Here is a 20,074-nt window from a genome sequence, read left to right on the forward strand (position 1 = left end):
AATGTTAGGATCTTGAACCGTTTATAGCTTGTGTAAAAGTAAGGATTTTTATAAAGTAATGACAGGAAATAAAGAAAATAAGAAACAGACTAAGAGTCTACAGCCATGCTAGCGGCTCGGTGAGGCATACTAAGGCACAATGGTGCTTTGAGCTAAATGCACATGTTGACATGCTCACAGTGACAATGCTCACATGCTGATATTTAGCATGTGTAATGTTTGCCATAGGGTGTTAGCATGCTAACGTCTGCTGATTAGAACCAAAACAACTCTGTTGGTGGAGCTAGATGGAAAGTTCAGGGATCACCAAATTTATTATGATTTATCTCCAGGGGGGCATGAATGACATAAAAATGTTATGACAGTCCATCCTATAGTTGTCGAAGCATTTCATGCAATAACATAAATGCCAAATTCATGGTGGTGCAAGAGGAAAAGTCATTTGGATTAATCCACTTAAGACCATATCTCACATCCCATTCCACTGGAAAATGTTAATTGTTAAAATGATTACATAAGCACTTAAGGTGGTTTAACCCAACATGTTTTCTTTCTGTCTATTGTCCTGCACCACAACTTCCTTTCACTTTTTACAGAAAGAGTTGTGCTCAAAACATGCTTTCTTCAGGCTTTTGTAGTTGAAAATCACATCTGTGCTTATTTCTCTTAACAAGAAAGATGTGCCTCAGATAAAAATAAATAAATGATGGCTGCACACAGCGAGTCTGGAAAACATGGGGCCGAGACTGTCGCACCTCATCTTTCAATCCTAATGTGCTTCACGTTATGCTCGCCTTTTACATAAACAGAGCCTGTCTGATAAATGAAAGAGGAGCAGTTTACTCCGTGGCAAGATCATCCTCCACGAGACAGATGCCGCCTGATGTTCTGTTGATATTGGCAATAGACGGTTTCTCCTTTTGTGGTAAATTTAATAAATATAGCGCTCGAGGGACAAGATATGTGGGACCTGAGAAAGCGAGGCAGTGAGGGAGGGACAGTAAGAGGTAGAAGGGTGGGGGGACTGCAGGGACCCAGTCGATAAAGACCACACACACACACACACACACACAGACACAAATAACACAGAAAATAAAGAGACCTTGAACACCCAGTGGCGCCTCAAGCTAAGGTGCATGACACATGTGAGATGGATTCTGAAACAACTTCAATTTCTTTATCTCTGTCCTCATGTTTCCAGTAACTTTACAACAACGAGCACAAAAACAATCGCTAGAATATTTAAAAAGGCACGACAAAAGACTGTAAAATAGACAAATGCTTTCTGAAGTCAACCTGGATCTAATCCTGATGCCTCACAAATGTCTTCATCGTATTCCAAGTGCTGGGTTGGCTGTTTTAAAGTCTGCAGTGTATCAACATTCAGAGGTACACAATGGTTTCTTCACTGCCGTCCTCGCCACCGCTGTCAGTCTCCAAGGAAACCAGTGTGCTAAGGTCCACATGAGGGTCACTGGGATGCGGGACCACTGCATATGGGTCAGCTCCACTTGCTGTTGATGACCAGGCCTCCCCGATGTAGCTGTGACTGTTATGATCTGAGTGGGCACACAAAAAGCACAGTTATTGTACTGTGTAGAAGAAATGCAGCTCACACTGATAATAGAGTGACCAAATATAAACTGAGACTAAACAGAGACTTTATCATTTACTAACCACTGCTAAATAATCACCAGGACTTGTAGCCACTTCTTTAATGAGCTCAGTCTAATTGTTCAACCCACTCATCTGATCTCTCTAACTGCATATAGATCAACCACAGCTGCTGCACCTCAGCCTGCCGCTCCCTCCTGCGCCGGAGCATGAGACTGGCAGTGACAACAAAAAGATTTTCAAGCTATCAATCATTCCCCCTCTACTTACAGGTGCCACTTTCATCATTATCTTTGTCAACGTAATCAATCGTCACGGTCAGGAGTCGATGACACCTGCCTCCTCACACTTGAGAAGCAGAGATGGGAAACGAGGGTCCGGAAACAAGGTGGGATGAACAAAAATGTCAGTGTGAGCAGCCTTCAAGCAGATAACAAGGATTCAAACTCGTGAGTTGGCAAACATAAGGCCTGCTGAAATGTTTCTGAGCAAAATATATCCCTAACTTCAGGGGTGTTCCTTTTAAGAATCAATAACATTATTATTCAATTAAAGGAGATCTGAAAGAGAGTGTGATATTATGGGTGGCATCTAGTTGACGATGAATGTGTGTGTGTGTGCTTGCATTCTTAAATTTGCGTGCATGGTGGGTGCCGTCTAGCATTAGGGCAGGTGCGCTGTCATGGTAACAGATGGCGTGAACTATAAATTGCCTCATTGTGTCCCTGTAGGAAAGTGTCTCTGTCTGATTAATTATATAAGAGTCTGTTAGAGTAGCTCTGTTAGCCACTATATAGGCCCGTGCTCTGATAGATGAGACATTGGTGTGCAGCCAGATGATAACACTGAATCTCTGTCTTAATCCATGAAGTAATGCCACTTTAGTACTATTAATTTGTTGCAATATGCATGCTATTTATAGAAATAAAAAAAAAAGAAATTTCAAATAAATTTGAAACCAGTTGGCTAGAGTCCTTAGAGCAACTGTTGTGTTTAATATTTTTATTTTATGTCTTTTATTGTCTTGGTTGATGAGACAAAAAAGGTATGTTTTATTCTATTCTACACTAATCATGACAACATAATCATTAGTGTCATTTAGCCATTACTGCGCAGCCCGATACTTTGTTAGGAGGTCACAGATCAGGTTTGTGCATCACGCAGCATACTATACAAGGTGTGAATTAAACCACGTCCTGTAAAGAGCACACGTTTCATCTCCCTTTTCTTCCTCAACACTCTCCCTCCTTTGTATGAAAAGGTGAGCAACAAAAAACCGACGCGACTCATCAGATGAAACGTCATTTCTGCAAATTCCATCCAACTGGTTCCCCGAGATTACATTGTGCAAGGACAAATTATGGAAATCCTTTGAATGAAGAAAGGGTGTGTATTTGTGTGTGTGTATGTGTGAGTGCATGAGAAGAAATCTTCACATGCTCAGGTGAGGATGAGAAGACAGATCATATTTTGATCCATGTGACTGGCGGTACAATAGAGAATTTGCATTTGAAAGGGTTTCCTGTTCTTTTCATATGAAAAAAAAACGAGATACCAGGTTCCTTCACACACCATGTAGCGTGTGATTCAACATGAGGTCATAAAGCAGGTCTTAAAATCTGAGATTGCACATAAAATACTAAAATGACTCCTTTTAGACGTTTAACTCTAACGGTGAATTATTATGAAGATTGAGGAATATTATTCAGTGTCATCACAGGCCCTCATGGGATCCACTGAGGAATGTATTGTGGGTGGATAGCAGCTGTAAAGCACCCCTCGTTGTAGATTGCAGCCAAGTATACACCCCAGGCTTGTTAACAAGTGACTCCAGTTTCACTGGGGCTTGTGTGTGCTCAATAACGAGGAAAGGTTAATAAGCCGATCAATGAGGAAGAGATTGTGCTGCACGCTGTAGCTGGTAAACAATACCAGAAACTCTCCATCAGCTGCAGTTCACTCCCTTTTTTACGAGGGCTGAGGGACGAGACATATGTAACCTGTAATTTTCCCCGCATTCTGTGAATATGAGAATGAGCTTGTGCATGAATGGATTAGGGAATGGAGACAGGCAAACGTGAGAATGTAGCTGACAGGTTGCGAGAGAAACACAGATTAATATGTGTCTGCATCTCTCATTCCCCCCGCGCACCCCCTCCCCTTCGGCTGATGCGATGACAAGTCATGCTGTAATGAGTTTTATAAAGATTCTTTTAGATCGATGTCCCAATCAGTCAGCCATCGCCTGTGAACTGTGATTCACATGCTGTTGTCTGCCCTGCCAGTCGATAGATAGAGGAACCATTGATTTTCTTTTCCTTTGGCAGGCGAAGGCCCCGGCTGGCTGCTGGTGCAGGTGGAGGTGGTGGGAAGAAGCGGGGGTTTCTTTGTCAAGAGACACTGATTAACTGAGAGGAAGGACAGATAAGGCCTAACCAGGGATACAGCCTTGAGAGGAGTGTGTGTGTGTGTGTGTGTGTGTACAGTACGCTCTTGCATACTTGGGTGAAACGAGTGCAGGCAGAGGGTATGTTTACATTCTCACAGGTAACAGATTTCTCATTTACGTTGAGCTGCAGAGACAATACAATAACAGTGAACTACCGTCCAATACAAGAGGCACTTGAACTGTGTCATATCAAGCCATTAGCAGTAAGGTACAGGATATTAAACATAACCACTCAATTAGTAATTGCGCTACTTGATGCATTCGTTAGCAGAATTTTTTATGCCAGCTTACTTCCCTTCACAGAAGGTAACGAGCAAAATATAGCTTTAATAGATCTTAATTATTATGAAAATGAATGTAGTTACGTGGAAAAAGATCTAATCAGATAAGTTATTCTCTAGCTTTGGTTTCTTTTTTCAGTGGCTTTTATTGCTGTAACAGTTACCGTGTTAGAGCTCCCTATTGGTTGACCCACCCAAACAATATGTATTACAGAAGCAGGAGACAACAAATGGAAAAAATACAACAAAAAATGAAATATGAGTCCTCATGAGCCCCTAGTTGCCATTGAATTTGTTTTTTTTGCTGTGAAATTTCCCTCTATAACAGATGATAAAACATGAACTCATTGGTAATTCTTACCGCTGGGTGTATGCTGCAGTCCCAGCCTTCCTGTGGGGCTGTAGAGGTATCCTGTCCCCATCACCCATCCCTGTGAGTCAGAGTGTGGACTGTGGGGAGTCTTGGCTATGGGGGGCTGTCTGCTGTTGGATCTTGCCAGCAGGGTGTTGAGACAATTGTGCGCGCTGGGGTCGTTTCTTTTATGGTGGATGTGGCGGTTGTTGACGCTGGTGCTGGCGAACGCAGCCTCATTCACAAACACGGAGCCGTTACCAGCGTGGTCTCTGGACTGGCTTGGTGCTGAGTCCTGTGTGAGAGAGCAAATGTCACGCTCACATTCAACAACAGAGATGAAAGATATAGATGAAGCCACTCAAATGATGCTCATATTCTCTCGTATCTTTGAAATGCACTGATGCATTTGCATGAAGGGAAGAGGAAATACATTTCGTAACTGAATGAGCAAAACCTATAAAAGCCTCTGTTAAGAGACCTTAAGATGAAGTGCTCTCAATCGGTAACTGAAAATAATTATAAGGGTGTTTCACTTACAATCAAATTTCCCACTTACGTCTATTGGTATCTAGATCCTGGAAGAATATAACTAAAAGTGCTCGGGCAGATTCCGCTAGAGGTAAGTGGGGAAAAAAGGTTTAATCATTTCAGTGAAGTGACCCTTTAATATATGGTGAAAGGTGTTACTGCTGCAGCTTGCTTAAGGCTACAGCCCTTCCTCCTGTACCCTCCTAATACTCAGATGACCCATCTTCACATCATCATGGCCCTTCCTCTGCTGAGGGGAGGCAATACAGCTAATTAGAAACGACCCGAGAGCCGGTGTGTGTGTGTGTCTGTGCCTACGCCATTCGATCTGTCTCTGACCCCGTGAACTGCTGCCTCTGGCGAGAACATTAGCAGGGGAACATTAGGACCTCCACTGCCTCCGCACACCTTTGTGAAACCACTGCTGTTAATGCAGCCTCCACACTTACTAAAATAGATGAATGGAAATAAACAAGTCCACAAAAAGCCGTGAGAGCCTCATCACGTCTAGCCTTCAGGAGCCCAAGGTGCTGTGTAAATTAATGAGGGAGAGAGGGAATATTGTAACATGAGCCTGCTCATTTGTCTGCCCATTCAAGTGCTCGCTGTGTGCGTCTTTTGAACAGTCACACCTGCTGAACTGAGCAGCACAAAGCCGTACCCAGCAGAGGCTCGCATGGATGTATGTGCTATATTAGTTTCACCGCTGCTGCTCGTGCATGTGAGGTACAGTGAGACTCAAAGGGCACAGGGAACAGTGCTCCCTTTATCCTCCATGCCCTCCAGCAGCAGGGAACATTTCACCATAGTGTTTTTCAAGTGTCGATAATTTAAGTCCTTTCGGACACGATTGATTGGTTTCTTGGGCCGTGTGCCTCTGGTTTTAATTATTTTGTCGGAGCTTTTATTTGCAACGGTTTAATTATCATCAATCATTAAGATGTTTATTGGTAAGTGGGGCTGCTGGAGCACTAAGACAAATGATGCTGAAATTGCTCTCATTATCGCAGGTCATATATCAAGAGGGGATTGAGCTGCTCTGTGTAAATGAGTGAACTAACGTAACTCAGGCTGATAGCTGTGACTTCAGCCATGGTGCACTCCATAAACACTGCATATCTACCTCACACTCATGTCCAGGGTCGAGAGATTTAGTCAGGAGCATTGCTGAACTTTTGACTAAACATCGGAAGTTGTTTAAAAATCCAATGACAGTTGTATAGTTGTTGGTTGTGTGCCCCCCTTACCTGCTGCCCATCTAGAGGGATGACCATGTGAGGGATCACAGTGGGCAGACTCCTCTGCCGGCTGTGCCTCCAGGTCTGGACCAGCTTTTCCTGGTTCTCCAGCCGTTCGCGCTCCCTCTCCACGTTCCTCTGGCCCTCCCTGAGCCGCTCCAAGCTCTGCTGGTACTCCTCCAGCTGCTCATCCAACTCTTCCCTCTCACGCCGAAGCCTGTCGGCCTCCAGGTGGCACTGCCTCTCCCTCACCTCCAGCCTGCTCTCCTGCTCCTCCTGTTGGCTCTCCCTGGCCTGACACTCCCTCTCCCAGCGCTCCTTCTCTTGGCGCAGACGGTCTTGGAGCCGCTGAGCCGCCGCCACCTCCTCCTTCTGTTTCTCCAGGTTACGCTGCTTCTCCTGTTCTTGAAGGGTGTTGCAACGGATACTTGGAAGATGAGGTCGCTGGGCACGGGGGGAAGGGCGCCCGGTCTCTTGGAGAAGGAGCCTCTGGACCTCATAGCAGCTGTCCTGGATGGTCACCGTGGCCTGGCACAAAAAGGCAAATGGCACAGAGATGGGTTTCACAGAAATGCAAAGGCTCAACTACCACTTTAACCACATGTGCATCCTCACAACATTCAGTAAGAGAAGGTGATTTGAATTGCAAAAGTGATCCTGATCAGGCTTTACTGGGGGCTTTGACTTCTGATGTGTTAAAGCAAAAGCATCTCTTTAAATGGTGAAATGTTACCACCACCGGGAGTAGAATGGAGATCTTCAGATATGCAAGAAGAGATACAGAACTTTTCAAAACATCAAACTTACACAGATAGGCAAAAGTCCTCATGCAAATACACACACGTTCTGTCTGCACAAATTTACATTTTATACCAAAAACCTGTGTGACTAGCAGAACAAAAGGCCTTCCTATGTCTCTCAGCAGAAAACGATCAGTAGGATTCCTGCTCCTATAGCTCGCTACTTTTGGCTTCAAACAGCTGAGAGTAGTTGTCTTTTGCTGAAGCTGGAGTGTGCAGGCATAATAAAGCCTTTATCTTGACTGAGCATGACACTAACATAGCACATATAAGCTCCCTGTGAGAACAGAGGAGGTTTGTTTGTTTGCTGGCATGCTGATCAGATAATAAAACAGATGACGGCCATGAGCATGAGAAAAAGTAGCTGGTGATTAACTGGATATTGTGTGATGAACTCACCTGCAGACTGTAGAGTAACTGGGTCAGGCTTTGGACACTTTGAGCGACCTGTCAATGACCAAAATCACATAAAACATGCAGATTAAAGACCCTGCTGTGCTGCATACCTTTATAATTCTGAGGACTTCATGTAAATGTCACCATTTTCCTGTTAAATAATGAGGCAGACTTTACAAACTACTCACTGGGAAGTCGAAATAACTTCCTCTTATGGCAAATTAATGGAGAGGTTGCATTCATGCAGCATGTGCGCCCCCTTGAGGCCGCCTGGTGTCCTACCACACTGTTTAAGGTTAAATTATCACATTGAAGTCAGTAAGAAAATTATTCTCTCTTATTGGAGTCGTTTACCTCACAGGTCACCAAAAGCTACAAACAGCAGAACGACTGTGGCGCGGTAATTCGAATATGTCTCCATATCTATTTTTAATGGCGCAATACCTTTGGGAACTAAATGGACCTCTTCCCTTATTATGAACTTATCAATGATTCATCACATTAAGGCTGAAATGTAATTCCAATAGACTGTGCTGAATTATTAAAACAACTGCTGGCGATCTTGAACCACACATCTGTGAAGAAATGCGAAGAAGTGACGTTCAGATGCGGGCTGTAAGAGGCTGTAATGACCTATAATACCTCTGCAATACCACTGCGCCTTCACCATCACAACTACAGTAATGGGAAAAACATTACATCATATTGCTGCATCAATATTTAACTCCACAACACCCATTTAATTTACAATCTTTATTTCTATCATGAGGTCATACAAAATTGCCATGAGCTGAATACATATTGTATACCAGAGACTGTGCTGTACCTCGAGGTCGATGTCATTCGGGCCTGTTTTTTGCAGGAGAGTTGGGGAGTGAAGGACGAGGGCCTCAGACCAACTCCCCTCGCTGGCCTCAGCATTTTCAGGCGAGGCCTCAGAGTCTGTGGGGGGCTGCACAATTGCAGCAGGGCTGACAGGAAACACAGAGTCTGTGTCGGAGTCCAGGCTGTGACTGGATGGAGAACAGGCCTTGGATGACAGAGTAGCTTTCAGGTTCTCAGCTGGGAAACAAAAACAACACAAGTGTGAAACTTCGTCTGCTGCTCAATCAATTAAAACCATGAGAACAAAAAAAAACATGAGAGTGGGAGCTCTGTTGGAAGAGCATGATTCAATATTTTGTGACATCAAGGACAAAACAAATGCTGGAGGCAGCGTGGTAAAAAATATGGCTGACCATTTTCATATTTTCTGGGCTTGTCCCTTTCATTTTTCACGCTGGCAAGAGATTTCTAAAGAGATTTGGAATAGAGGTTATTTGCTCTTTTGTTAAATCAAACCTGAGAAAAATCCTGGATGAATTTGTACCACAGAATGTACAGCATATGTGCTTTAACATCCCTTTACTACTTGTTACTACACTTAACCACCATTTAGCATTTATAAGAAATACATAAACATTTAATAAATGGTTTACAACAATGGTTTACACAAGTATAAGTAGTTGTAAGTTGATATAAGTGTTAATTAATGTATTTGTCAAAAAATAGAACTCTAACCAGGAGGCTGGTTATAGACAAATAATGATGAATAATATAAAATGTCCTTATCTGCTTACATTATCGTTCGTCATAAACCTTTCATTAGTGTTTCATGTAGTGCCTATAAATGTTAAACAGATGGGTAAAGAAAAGTGTTGCCCATTACTTATTCATTTCTATTGATACTTTTGAATTCAATGCTAATATGCTCTATCTATTTTTTCTTTACAAACTTTTTTTACTGCACTGTATGCCTGTGTTTCCTCCTGCAGTGAACACTAAATGTAAAACCCTCCCTCACCCTCTTGCAGAGCTGCAGCCAGCAGCATGGCAGCCTGGGGCAGCTCCTCTGAGTGCGGCTGGATGAGCAGCCGCGGTCCGACTGGTGAAGCGTCCGCCCTCCCACTCAGGGCAGAGAGCTCCGCGTAGATCTGCAGCTTCTCGTCCAGGCTGGAGCAGATCCGCTGGTCCTGGCTCATCAGATTTTCTGATACACAAGTTCATAGGTTAAGTATTGTAAAATGGTAATTCAGGGGTAAAAAAATGATGTGGAGAATAACAAATAAATTATGTACAAGATTTCCAAATACCTTGGAATTTATGGATCTTCTGAATACGAGCCTCAGCAGCTCGTTTTTCCTCTTCAGATTCACTTGCGCATTCCTCTTCCTCTGGACAGCTGAGCAAGGAAAGCAGTAATTGAAGGTTAGACTGTTCACAAAAGTTGAAATCTGTAGTTCTCAGCATCTCTTCAGTTTACACACACACAGACAGTATAAACCACAGACTTACACACACCTCTCTACAGCCTCTCTAATGAGCCTCATCCAGGTGTTTCGTTCCTCTTTGGATGATGTGTGGACCTCGTACATTTCTGGCCCGGCGGCTGATGCACTGATCAAAAACATTCCTCTCTCCTCATTTGCAACTTCTCGCACTATTAACTTCTGCAGGGCAATGACTGGAGGCTTCTGATCCTGAAGCACGTAAAAAATGCAGAGGAATAATATATTACATGATGTGATAATGGAAGGATAAAAAACACAGCTGATTACTGCTGCAGCTTAGTTTTCTATGACATCAAACCGTACCACAGTGGCGAATGTATACTTCTGGTCCTTTTCTTGCAGAAAGATGAGTGTATCTGTGAGAAGGAGCCCCAGGACATCTGCGGAAGTGAGGATAAGCAGGAAAACATGTGTAAAAGGATGCACAAATATCATATTAACTGAACATCAAAGTAGGTGTCAGTGTCACCTTTAAGGCGCCCAGTGGCAGTCTTCCACAGAAGCACGCCCTGGTGTCTGAGCGTCTGTCCCGGCCCCATCATGTCCTGCTTGCGAAAGGTGTGGCCGTTTTTCAGCTTGGTTGCGCTGCGATTCTCCATGCGGTTCCACACCTCCTGTAACTTCTGATGCTGCTCATATTCACTGACGCTCAGGTCCACGGCTGCGATCACCTCTCGAATCTGAGCCAGTGCTTTTGAAAGGTCTGTGTGCTCCTCTGTTTCCTCTGAGGGATCAGGAAAGAGAAATATGTGACTACTGACAGGCACATCTTGTTTGACTGTGTATTTTAAATGGAATTATTGTGTATTATATTATGTTATTGAGAACGGCGTAGCTTCGGTGACCATATGACCGTGCAGCCACCAGATGGCAGTGCATGACTGACCTTGCGTGTACTGAAGGATCCTCTCCAGCAGCACTGGGTACTTTGTAATCCTTTGGGTCACGAGCAAGATGCACTCTGGGATCTCCCTCCGTCGCACCAAAGAATTGTTACCTTGTTGCTTGAAAAAGTAACATGAAGAATTATGCTACATCCCCCTGGGAGGGTACTGATGCTGTGGTTTAAATGCATTTCTAAAAAGGATGCTCTGAGACAGTTCTGTACCTTAATGAAGCTCTGAAATCTCTTGTTATGTTGCTGGAGCTCTTTGAAAAAGCTGACTGCTTCATTGTGGCGACTGCAGAATTCTCCATATACCTGCTTCATTTTCTCACTGTTCTCGTCTGAAAACTGCAGAAAAACACACACCTCCAGTGATTCACAGCCTTTCTGCTTTCCATCGATTGCACGATTCCATCGAGAAACACGCAGTAGACCAGCTAACCTGTTGGAGCAAGACGTCCCCTATTTGCTCGATGAGGTAGTTCCTGTGTCCATGCGGCAGGGCCGAGCTGTGTCGCCGCTCCTTCATGGCAGCAAAGAAGGCGTGGTGGAAGAGAAGCAGCTGGTCCAGACAGGGGAAGACCCGCTCCACCGCTTCTGGATCTAGCTGCACTTCCTCCTTCATACCTCGCCGGAAAACCTCTGCCATGATGTGAAGCGTCTGTAGATGGTGAAGCTCAGTCTGCATCAGCTCTGCATCAGAAGTTCAACATACACGTATTCAATGTGTGTGTCACATAAAAACATGTAATATATCACACCAGAAAGCCTTATCTGGTATTCAATCATAGCAATTTATGACAATTATATGTGATTACAGCAGTTTCATAGATGAAATACTGACATTGGCAGAAAGTGACACATTCCAGCGGTCTTCTTTCACAACTCTGACATCTGCTTACCATAGATAACATCCTGCCTCTTGACAGCTCGTTTGTCCTGCTTCTTGCAAAACTTGTGCTCTACTGTCAGACTCCACGACTCAGCCTCGTAATCGACAGCATCCACCGAGATGTCACTGTGGACATACGCGTCCACGCAGTCTGCAGAGAGAAAGAGGTATCGCATCAGAACTGCCAGGGTTCACTTCCATTGATCAGTGTTCATAACATTTACTAAAAAGAAACAGCATTTGCATTTACTCACAGATCACATTGTGCTGATGTGCACAAAATCTGATTTAAAAACTTATAATACAACCTGGGAGAAAATGGCGTTTTAAAAATGTTCAATGCAGCTAGTCTGTTTTCCAACCTTAGTACTTAGAGGGAATCTGTTGCATCGTCAGCAGTTTATTTGCATTTTCTGAGCTGTGCTGGTTGCAAAAGCATTCTGTGTATTTCATCCCTCAGCACCCACTCCCAGCAGGCAACAAACACATCAAAGTTTGTGTGCAGGACAAAAATTCCACGTCAAAATCAGAGTTGAGCTAATTTTTAGGTATTTTTCTGTGGAAATCTGTTAAAAATTGAATAAAATGAGCATTATGCATCTCACACCTTCTCCAAAAAATGAGTCAGTGGAGGTGGAGGACACTGGAGTCGGCAGGAGCTCATCTGATCGGCTGGTGACCTTCAAAGCATCAGACTCTGTCTCTGAGCTCTCGCTGAGCCGACTGTTAGACAGAGGAGAACATGCACAACCATTATTATTTTCATCAATATCCCCACATCATATTATGTTATTTTATCAAGAGCTTTGTGACCTGTCACTGCCTGGGAAACTCCCAGAGATGGGGCATGACAGGGTCGCTGTGTCTTTCTTCTCCTTAGCGGTCACGACAGGCAAAGAGGTAGAGCTGGGGATGGCACACTGAGGAGGACTGTCTCTCACTGTGAAATCTGTGAGAGAAGCAAAGGGAATCAACAATAATCATGTCTAGTTCAAACACAACAAAACATTACAAACAGGACATTTCACACACAACATGGTTAAGAGAACCTGACGGCAAATTTTTTAGTGACCGTAGACCCTGGTGCTGCAAACTCACTCTGTGGGAGGGATGCTGTCCTGTTCTTCACCATGGTAACCGCATACTTATCCTGAAATTTCTAAGTAATACACATGGGAGAGGCTGGTTACAGCACATAAAAAACTGACACAAGGACAGGTTGCGGTTGAGATGAGTAGTTCTGGCCATATTTCAAGACAGTACTCACTTTCAAACACGGGGGGACTGAGTCTTTACAGCCCTTATGGGCGATAGCAGTACAACCTGGGAAACACAACAATATTAAGCTTATGCGCATTTTTTCACAAAAAATATAATTGTAGGCTTCTTGAATTTAGACTATTACTTACTTGAGCAATGGAGCAGGTCTTTTCCAGAAGCTGGTTTCTCACACACCACACACACGGTGGGGCCTAAACAGGAGCCTGTGTTAAACCGATGTCCATTCAGATGCCTATCCTTGGCCTCTCTGTCCTTCCCTTTCCCCTTGGAAAACCACGCCAGAGACATAGGTGTGAATAGAGCAGCCATACAGAGAGAGGCAACACGTGCCTCAATTCATATACCTATTAACCAGGGTGAAGATCACTCTCAAGTTTCCATCTGTAGATGTGTGATCCTGGAATGAATCCCTGCCTTTTTCCAAACCGTAAGACAGTTCACTACCAAGGAAATGGAGCGCAGCATAAACAACAGATTCAGCTCAGGGAAAGCTGCCATTCTCTGTGCTGACTCAACAACAGAGGATTAATCATTAAAAGGAAAGAGGCCGGAGGCAGCTTGTTTGGTCTGTCACTCTGACCTTGAGTTGTTCCCAGAAAGATTTCCTGGTTTGTGTCTCACAGGGAGCAGAAAGAGTCACATGTTCCGCACCTGAGTCTAGACGTCAGATTCTGGCCTTTACAAAAGTCTCTACTAAATAGTGAAATTTACACACCTGCATTTAAGCTTTCAAGCTAAGCTGATAATGTAACATAGCATGTAAAACTGGTTTGTATGTTCAGCAAGAGCAAGTTTAATTTTTGTTCAGTTATTCCTTTTAGATGTTTTTGCCGAGTGTAACAGCAGAAGCGTTGACTGTTCGTGGTTTGGACTTACCTTGGTCTTGTTGCGCGTACTGGACATTCTGCTCTTGAGGAAACTGAACGTTCGGATGACTTTGTATTTCTCTGACTCCACCTTTGTTGGGATGTTGTACTTATCCAACTCCTCTTCCTCAATTCTGAAGAAAAAAAACAAATAATGTTGGTGAAATGTTCTTACATTACATTTGCGCTCTCTAACGTGTTAGTTGGTAAAGTCATCCTCATTTTCTTCTTGGTGAGTCTACAGAACATCAAAAGTTGGAGAAGTTTGACGGGCTTGTGTAAGTGCAGGCAGCAGGTCCATGTGAGTGTGAAATGCGCAGCTGTATATTCTTATATGCTCAAAGTGCTGGAGCATATAATGACCTGGGTCATTAGTTTAAGCTGCAACTTCCTGCCATGACATGAAAAACAGTTCATCCAAAAATATCATTTCAACCGATACTGCACAGCCAGTATTTTCTGGTCAAATAAAGGTTAGTGGAATTAATCAAAGAGAAATTCTCATCACATAAAATCCTTTGTTAGTCTCTAGAATGAGGTAAAATCATTCTCTGCAACTCTGTGCTGTGAAAGTAAACAAAAATTAGTAGGACTGTTAGAGGATCGATACATGCAAGACGATGATGACTTTTGATGCTGTTCAAAGACAATAACTTCATTATTGTTCTGCTGAGGAGAGTCAGGTGGTAAGCGTGCTATAAATATTGGTTAGGATTAGTTTGTTCGAAGTTGATGGTTAAGGATGCCAAAACTGTTAAACAGGGGTCGGCCGCCCCCCACATACTCTTTGAGGAACTCAGACAGGGTGAGATGCTGGAGGGACTCTGCCAGCTCCATGCTGCCCTCATCATCTGCAGACTGGGCTCGCTTACGGAACCTTATTTCCCTGTAAAGAACAGCGCACACACACGCACACACACTGACGTTTTAATGCTGACGAGACGCCACGAAGGCGAAGGAAACATGTCTTGATTTAAGATGCATATCCTGTTGTTCACTTCATCACAACAAAACAGGCACAGACTACTCAGCCTTTAAACTATCCTTGATTATCTTTCACTAGGGGGAGCTATAGAAGTGTGGCAGTTCATCAGGGTATTTATACATGAAGTGGCAGAGGAAATACTGTATCAGATGGAATCTTTCAGCAGTGAAAATAGGCTGAGTGGAACAGGAAGGGGAAATGATATCCTTCTTTCAATAACTACTACCTGTCTTAGAACAGACAGAGTCCATATAAAGCAACAATGTCATGTTTTGTGATCACTGGATGCTAGATTCTGCAATCTTTCAAATCATGCTTTGTAACATACAGTGCATTTATTATACATTGTAACATGTAACATGATGCAACAAATTCTAAAAGTAAGCTACACAGGGACGAGATGACACTTGGCGTCACAGTGACGTCTGTAAGTCACTACCTTTCAAGGAAAAAAAAAAAAGCAGAAAAGATCAAACACCAGTAACACACACGAAACCAGCTCCAACCAGGACAAAAAAGCTTTATAAAAGGCAGCAGCAAACTTCACAAAAAGCTTTATAAAAGGCACTTCACAGTGTTCCCGCTGTCGCCAAGCAACGTTGTTGTCATGGTTACCCACATATGTTGCTCCTGGCACTGGGGATTACATATTTGATGAAACATACTGTCATTTTAATTAAGAGCAAAAGCCACAGTGAGTGAGAAAGGTTGAGTCATTTAGTATTAGGACAGAGAAACACTGAAATTAACTGACAGAAAAAAGGCATCTAGAATACAATGTAATCCAAATTAGAGACTTGAGTACATTAAAATCAAAGCATAAATACCTTTTTTCATGTGACTGCTCTGATATACTGGAGGCTCTTTGCTCTGTGAACATAAAGAATGAGGAGAAGCTGTTAAACTAGTTGCTCAAGAACCTGGCAGCATGTTTGAAATTGACAGGAAAAGCACATGTTCCACCAAAGACTCATCAGCAAGATTGCCAGAACAAATAACTTTCAATAAGGCTGAGGAACAAAATCATGAAGCTTCATTATTAACTTGAATGAATGTTATATATCCATATACATATTTCATATAAAATATGAAAAAGGTCAGGTTTCATTTACATGCAAGCGGAGCTGCTCACCATCACAAGAAGTTCATATTAATCTGAATGCAGCCACTATTGATATGCAAAGTAAGATGAGAGATGATCTGCAGGTGCATAGCCAACACAGAACAATACATATAAAGGTGTAGCGCAGACAGACACGTGCTGAGAGACACCCCTCAGAGACATCTCATCTCTCCCACCGGGTCACTGCAAATGTGATGCACTCTCATCACCGCTCTTATTACAGTAAGGCTGTGTCATGATGAGGAAAGCCATACACAGACACACCTACACACACACAAGCCACTTTCATTGTTTTGATTCAGTTATTTTAATTCGAACTTCAAACCTTCCTTTAGTTTTCCACAGATTTGTACTTCAGGATAAGCTTTTTTTCCCCCCACATAAATATTCACAGACTTTACATTTAAGGTGACAAGGGGAAAAAAATACAAATTTGTATTTTTAATGTTTGGCAGAGAGAGGATCATTTGTGTTTTCAAACTTTATTTATCTGTTTTTACAGCTGCAAAATAGATTTTTAGCCACTTGGGAGCACCAAAAACAAGTTGTAAACACCTAAATTGATAAGATGAGCCTCATTTACAGAGCAACATTAGCATTCATCAGAGTCGCATTTTTGGCCACCAGATGAATGTAAGTCCAATATTCACTCTCATTCTAGCTATGTTTTGGCAGTTGAAAAAAATGCATGGCTTGCTTCTAAATGCTCCACTACCTTCACCTTGACTCCCCCCCTGACACAAACACACACACACACACATACATACGCACTGACACCGACAGCAGCATGCTGGCTTTGCTGAGCCTTAGCGCAGTGTGACGGCTGCAGGTTTGCAGTACTTACTACTAGGGTGGAGCAGAGACAGAGATTTAGACAGAGAGAGGGCCTGAAGGAGAGATCGGCTGTGGCTGACACTGTGGAGCGCGGCATCTACAGGGCACATTGGACAGAGGGCTGCTCACACATCGACTATCACCACGTACAGTCAACTCCAGACTGAGAGCTCTTAAATCACAACTACATGCAGTGGTGGAGGCTCATTTGAAAGCAAAACTAGAATCAAAATAGAAATAGTTTCGCATTTTGGGAACAGTGCTTATTTGCTTTCTTACCAAGAATGGGACTTTAAGATCAATACCACTTTCACTCTGTCAGGGGTTTACATGCTGGACTTCCTGAACAGGCCTGACAACCTCACGTGGTGAGGTTCCCAGTCTTTATGCTAAGCTAAGCTAGCCTTCTTGTGTAGCTTCATATTTAATCGATATAAAAGAAATTGGTAGACGTAGTGGTTATAAATCGGTGTATTTCCCAAAATGAAAACCTATCTCTTTATGCACATACATTTATTGGGAGTTGACTGCACTTACATTAGTAGTCAGGTTATCTACAATTGAAAGCTGGTTTAAGATTAACAGAAAAAGTCAGCTTGTGAGACTGCCCCATTTGTCAATCAAGTGAAGTTAGTTCATGGAAACATTGTTAGTTATGTGTTAGACTACATTTCTAACTATGTGAGGGGATAAACAGTCCTAATTTTACTGACCAGGGCTGATAGCTGCAGTGGGGTTGTCCCGGGCGAAACGAGTAGGACGCAAACTGATTTTCGGGGAAGAGTAGGAATATGAACGCAGTCGAATCCCATGGTCACTGGTTTCCTGGACAAGGGGATACAAATTTCAAACAATACCTCCAGTGATGTTAAGAGAAGTGGAAATACTTGTGTGTGAGCTGGTATTTTACTTTTGTGGTTGGTTCACATGCTGAGGAGGCAGATTGGCTCCGAGTGCATGTAAGGTCAGGGGAGGGACTAAAGGTTTCCCTTTTGTCTTCTCTTTTCTCAACATCCGATGAGAGCGGGGAAAGCAGAGGTTTTGGCTCAGGGCTGTCCTCTTCACTGTCCACTTCCAGAGCCACGAGACTGGGATTGGAGCAATAAATGACCGGTTAAACACACCTGGGAAGTACTGCCTTTTGATTGAAGAAAACTAGATATTTAATACCTGAGGTCACAGGTGTCCATAGGAGGACTTTCTCTCTGATTGGTTGTCTCAGAGGAGGCGGGGCGGTTCAGCCTAGCAAGGGCCTGGTCAGCAGGTGAGAGTGGGGGAGAGCAGGGTACAGAGGGAGGGTAAAAATCCTCTGAAAAGGGTGGAGGAGTGTCGGTGGCTAACAGGAGATCTTCTGAGTCCATCGTGTCCCATAATCCGCTGTCTGTCCCTGTGCTGTCCCTGGTCACTCCACCGAGGCTGTACTTGATGTTGGCATCTTCCCCCTAAGGTACAAACACAAGATAGAAGAAAATAAAAAGTAAATACATTTGAAAAGTAGCAAAATAGAAAAGATTAAATGACAATTTAACAAGCGACAGTGATGCATGACCTGTGTCTGTTCTGTGATGGTCTGATCGCTGCTGTTGATCATGGAGAGCAGAGGATCCGTAGCATGCTGGGTGAACTGGCTCTGGACGCCACTGGACTTCATGGGATGCCCATTTACTATGATAAACATACAGCACAATTTCAGGACAGCTTTAGTCTAGTTTATAATAATTCAAACAGACTACTTCTCTTTGTCTCCCCTCCGTTTTCCCAGCTTAGATCAACTACTCTACAGTACTGCACTGTACAAAATGCAGATGTCTACCAGGAATTTGTTTTTATCCCCCTTAGTGATTGATTGTCACAGACCACTGTGAGACGCCACTTTTCATTACCATTAATCACCCCAGCATCAGCCAGATACTTCGATATCTGGTGGAAAACAGAGAACAGCTTGCAGAACAGAGTGAGTTAACCAGACATCTTAACCAGGCAACTAGAAAACCTCCAAAAGTTATACCAGAAAAGAGAAAATAAATGACCAAACACAGGCTGTTTTCAATTTGATTTCTGCTCTGCTTCATTCTAGTAACTTGGGATCGTTGTGCCATAACTCACTGATCTTTCATCGCTTAAATGTCAGAGCTTAGAGTAAAGAAAGGAAAATGTGATGAGACACTGCATACCTACTCCCTGTTTGACCTTTAAAGGTTTGTTTTCATAGAAAACTCCATATATCAGCCTCACTGGCAAAAAAGTGGATTATTGACTTGTGTTGAGTCACGCTCTCTTTTACCGCGTCTGCTTGACAACATTTATCTGCACCATGTCTTTGTAATGTTCATAAATGGAATAAAAAATACCATCATTTTAACACCAGAGTTCGGTTTTAACTTTTTAAAGCCAGCCTTGAACATCATTACTGGAAACACCAGAGCCTTCTTTATTTTTAGGAACACTAGCAAAGGGGATGGCATGCTCCATCATCAGGTTTTACCCTCCTCCTTTATGAACAGTGAATTTAAATTTTGTATTTTCGTTTTGTTTTGTATATTGTTCTGTATATAAAACCTTAATATGTAAAGTAGCATAAATTAAACTTAAATCACCTCAAAAATGTATGTAAAGCTTGAGTAAGGTGTGTACACTGATACAAAAACAATCCTTCTCAATCATTATCTATGACCCACTAGAAGTGTGTGGTGGTGTCTGTAGTCACAGAGCTCTCTGCCTATCTTTTCTTATTTTGCTGAGTTTGCAGTGTTTCTGGGCGTCAACCTCCAACCAATAAAACCATTCAGGGTGTAATCGCATAACTCCATAAAAACCAGGTGCCAGATCATAAGCACATACCGGAGAGGAAGCATGGCGAGCCACGGAGGCAGCGCCAACTTTGAATCCTACTCATTCTGCCATTAAAAGGTGCAGACAGTAGAATTTAGTAGCATCTACCAAGGAGATTGCAGATTGCAACAACTACTACCCTTCGCCTCACCCCTCCCGTTCCAAGCATGTAGGAGAAGCTACGGTGGCCGACAAGGATTCCTTTGCTTTTCCTTACAAAATGGTTCTCCTCATCTTCTTCGTCTTGCAAGTGGTGCACTCGCGCCACCAAATTCAAGCTGCCACTTTAACATAAAAACGCAAAAGGTCTTGCTAGTCTGTTCTGGACTTCAGTGGACTCTGTGAAAGAGGACCCACCCTGTGGGCACATACAAAGATCTCATT

The 20,074-nt window shown here is 43.1% G+C and overlaps 1 protein-coding gene across 1 annotated transcript in view; it reads right to left on the bottom strand.

Annotated features, from left to right (window-relative positions):
* Window positions 1-528: 528 nt before the first annotated feature.
* arhgef28a (Rho guanine nucleotide exchange factor (GEF) 28a) overlaps window positions 529-20,074 on the bottom strand; it is a 36,676-nt gene continuing 17,130 nt past the window's right edge. The window contains exons 10-36 of the mRNA XM_070850217.1: window positions 18,408-18,523; window positions 18,029-18,300; window positions 17,769-17,946; window positions 17,572-17,683; window positions 16,869-16,955; window positions 15,729-15,771; window positions 14,701-14,802; window positions 13,927-14,050; window positions 13,179-13,314; window positions 13,037-13,092; window positions 12,868-12,928; window positions 12,583-12,718; window positions 12,377-12,492; window positions 11,780-11,920; window positions 11,320-11,570; window positions 11,100-11,225; window positions 10,878-10,995; window positions 10,461-10,715; window positions 10,295-10,371; window positions 10,002-10,180; window positions 9,794-9,882; window positions 9,505-9,690; window positions 8,488-8,723; window positions 7,665-7,712; window positions 6,475-6,993; window positions 4,706-4,991; window positions 529-1,559 (exon numbers count right to left, since the gene is read on the bottom strand). Coding sequence (XP_070706318.1) covers window positions 1,384-1,559; window positions 4,706-4,991; window positions 6,475-6,993; window positions 7,665-7,712; window positions 8,488-8,723; window positions 9,505-9,690; window positions 9,794-9,882; window positions 10,002-10,180; window positions 10,295-10,371; window positions 10,461-10,715; window positions 10,878-10,995; window positions 11,100-11,225; window positions 11,320-11,570; window positions 11,780-11,920; window positions 12,377-12,492; window positions 12,583-12,718; window positions 12,868-12,928; window positions 13,037-13,092; window positions 13,179-13,314; window positions 13,927-14,050; window positions 14,701-14,802; window positions 15,729-15,771; window positions 16,869-16,955; window positions 17,572-17,683; window positions 17,769-17,946; window positions 18,029-18,300; window positions 18,408-18,523 — 4,226 coding nt within the window. The 3' untranslated portion in view covers window positions 529-1,383. The remainder of the gene's footprint in view (window positions 1,560-4,705; window positions 4,992-6,474; window positions 6,994-7,664; window positions 7,713-8,487; window positions 8,724-9,504; window positions 9,691-9,793; window positions 9,883-10,001; window positions 10,181-10,294; window positions 10,372-10,460; window positions 10,716-10,877; window positions 10,996-11,099; window positions 11,226-11,319; window positions 11,571-11,779; window positions 11,921-12,376; window positions 12,493-12,582; window positions 12,719-12,867; window positions 12,929-13,036; window positions 13,093-13,178; window positions 13,315-13,926; window positions 14,051-14,700; window positions 14,803-15,728; window positions 15,772-16,868; window positions 16,956-17,571; window positions 17,684-17,768; window positions 17,947-18,028; window positions 18,301-18,407; window positions 18,524-20,074) is intronic.

This window comes from Pempheris klunzingeri, chromosome 19 (assembly GCF_042242105.1).
Source record: "Pempheris klunzingeri isolate RE-2024b chromosome 19, fPemKlu1.hap1, whole genome shotgun sequence".
NCBI lineage: Eukaryota > Metazoa > Chordata > Actinopteri > Acropomatiformes > Pempheridae > Pempheris > Pempheris klunzingeri.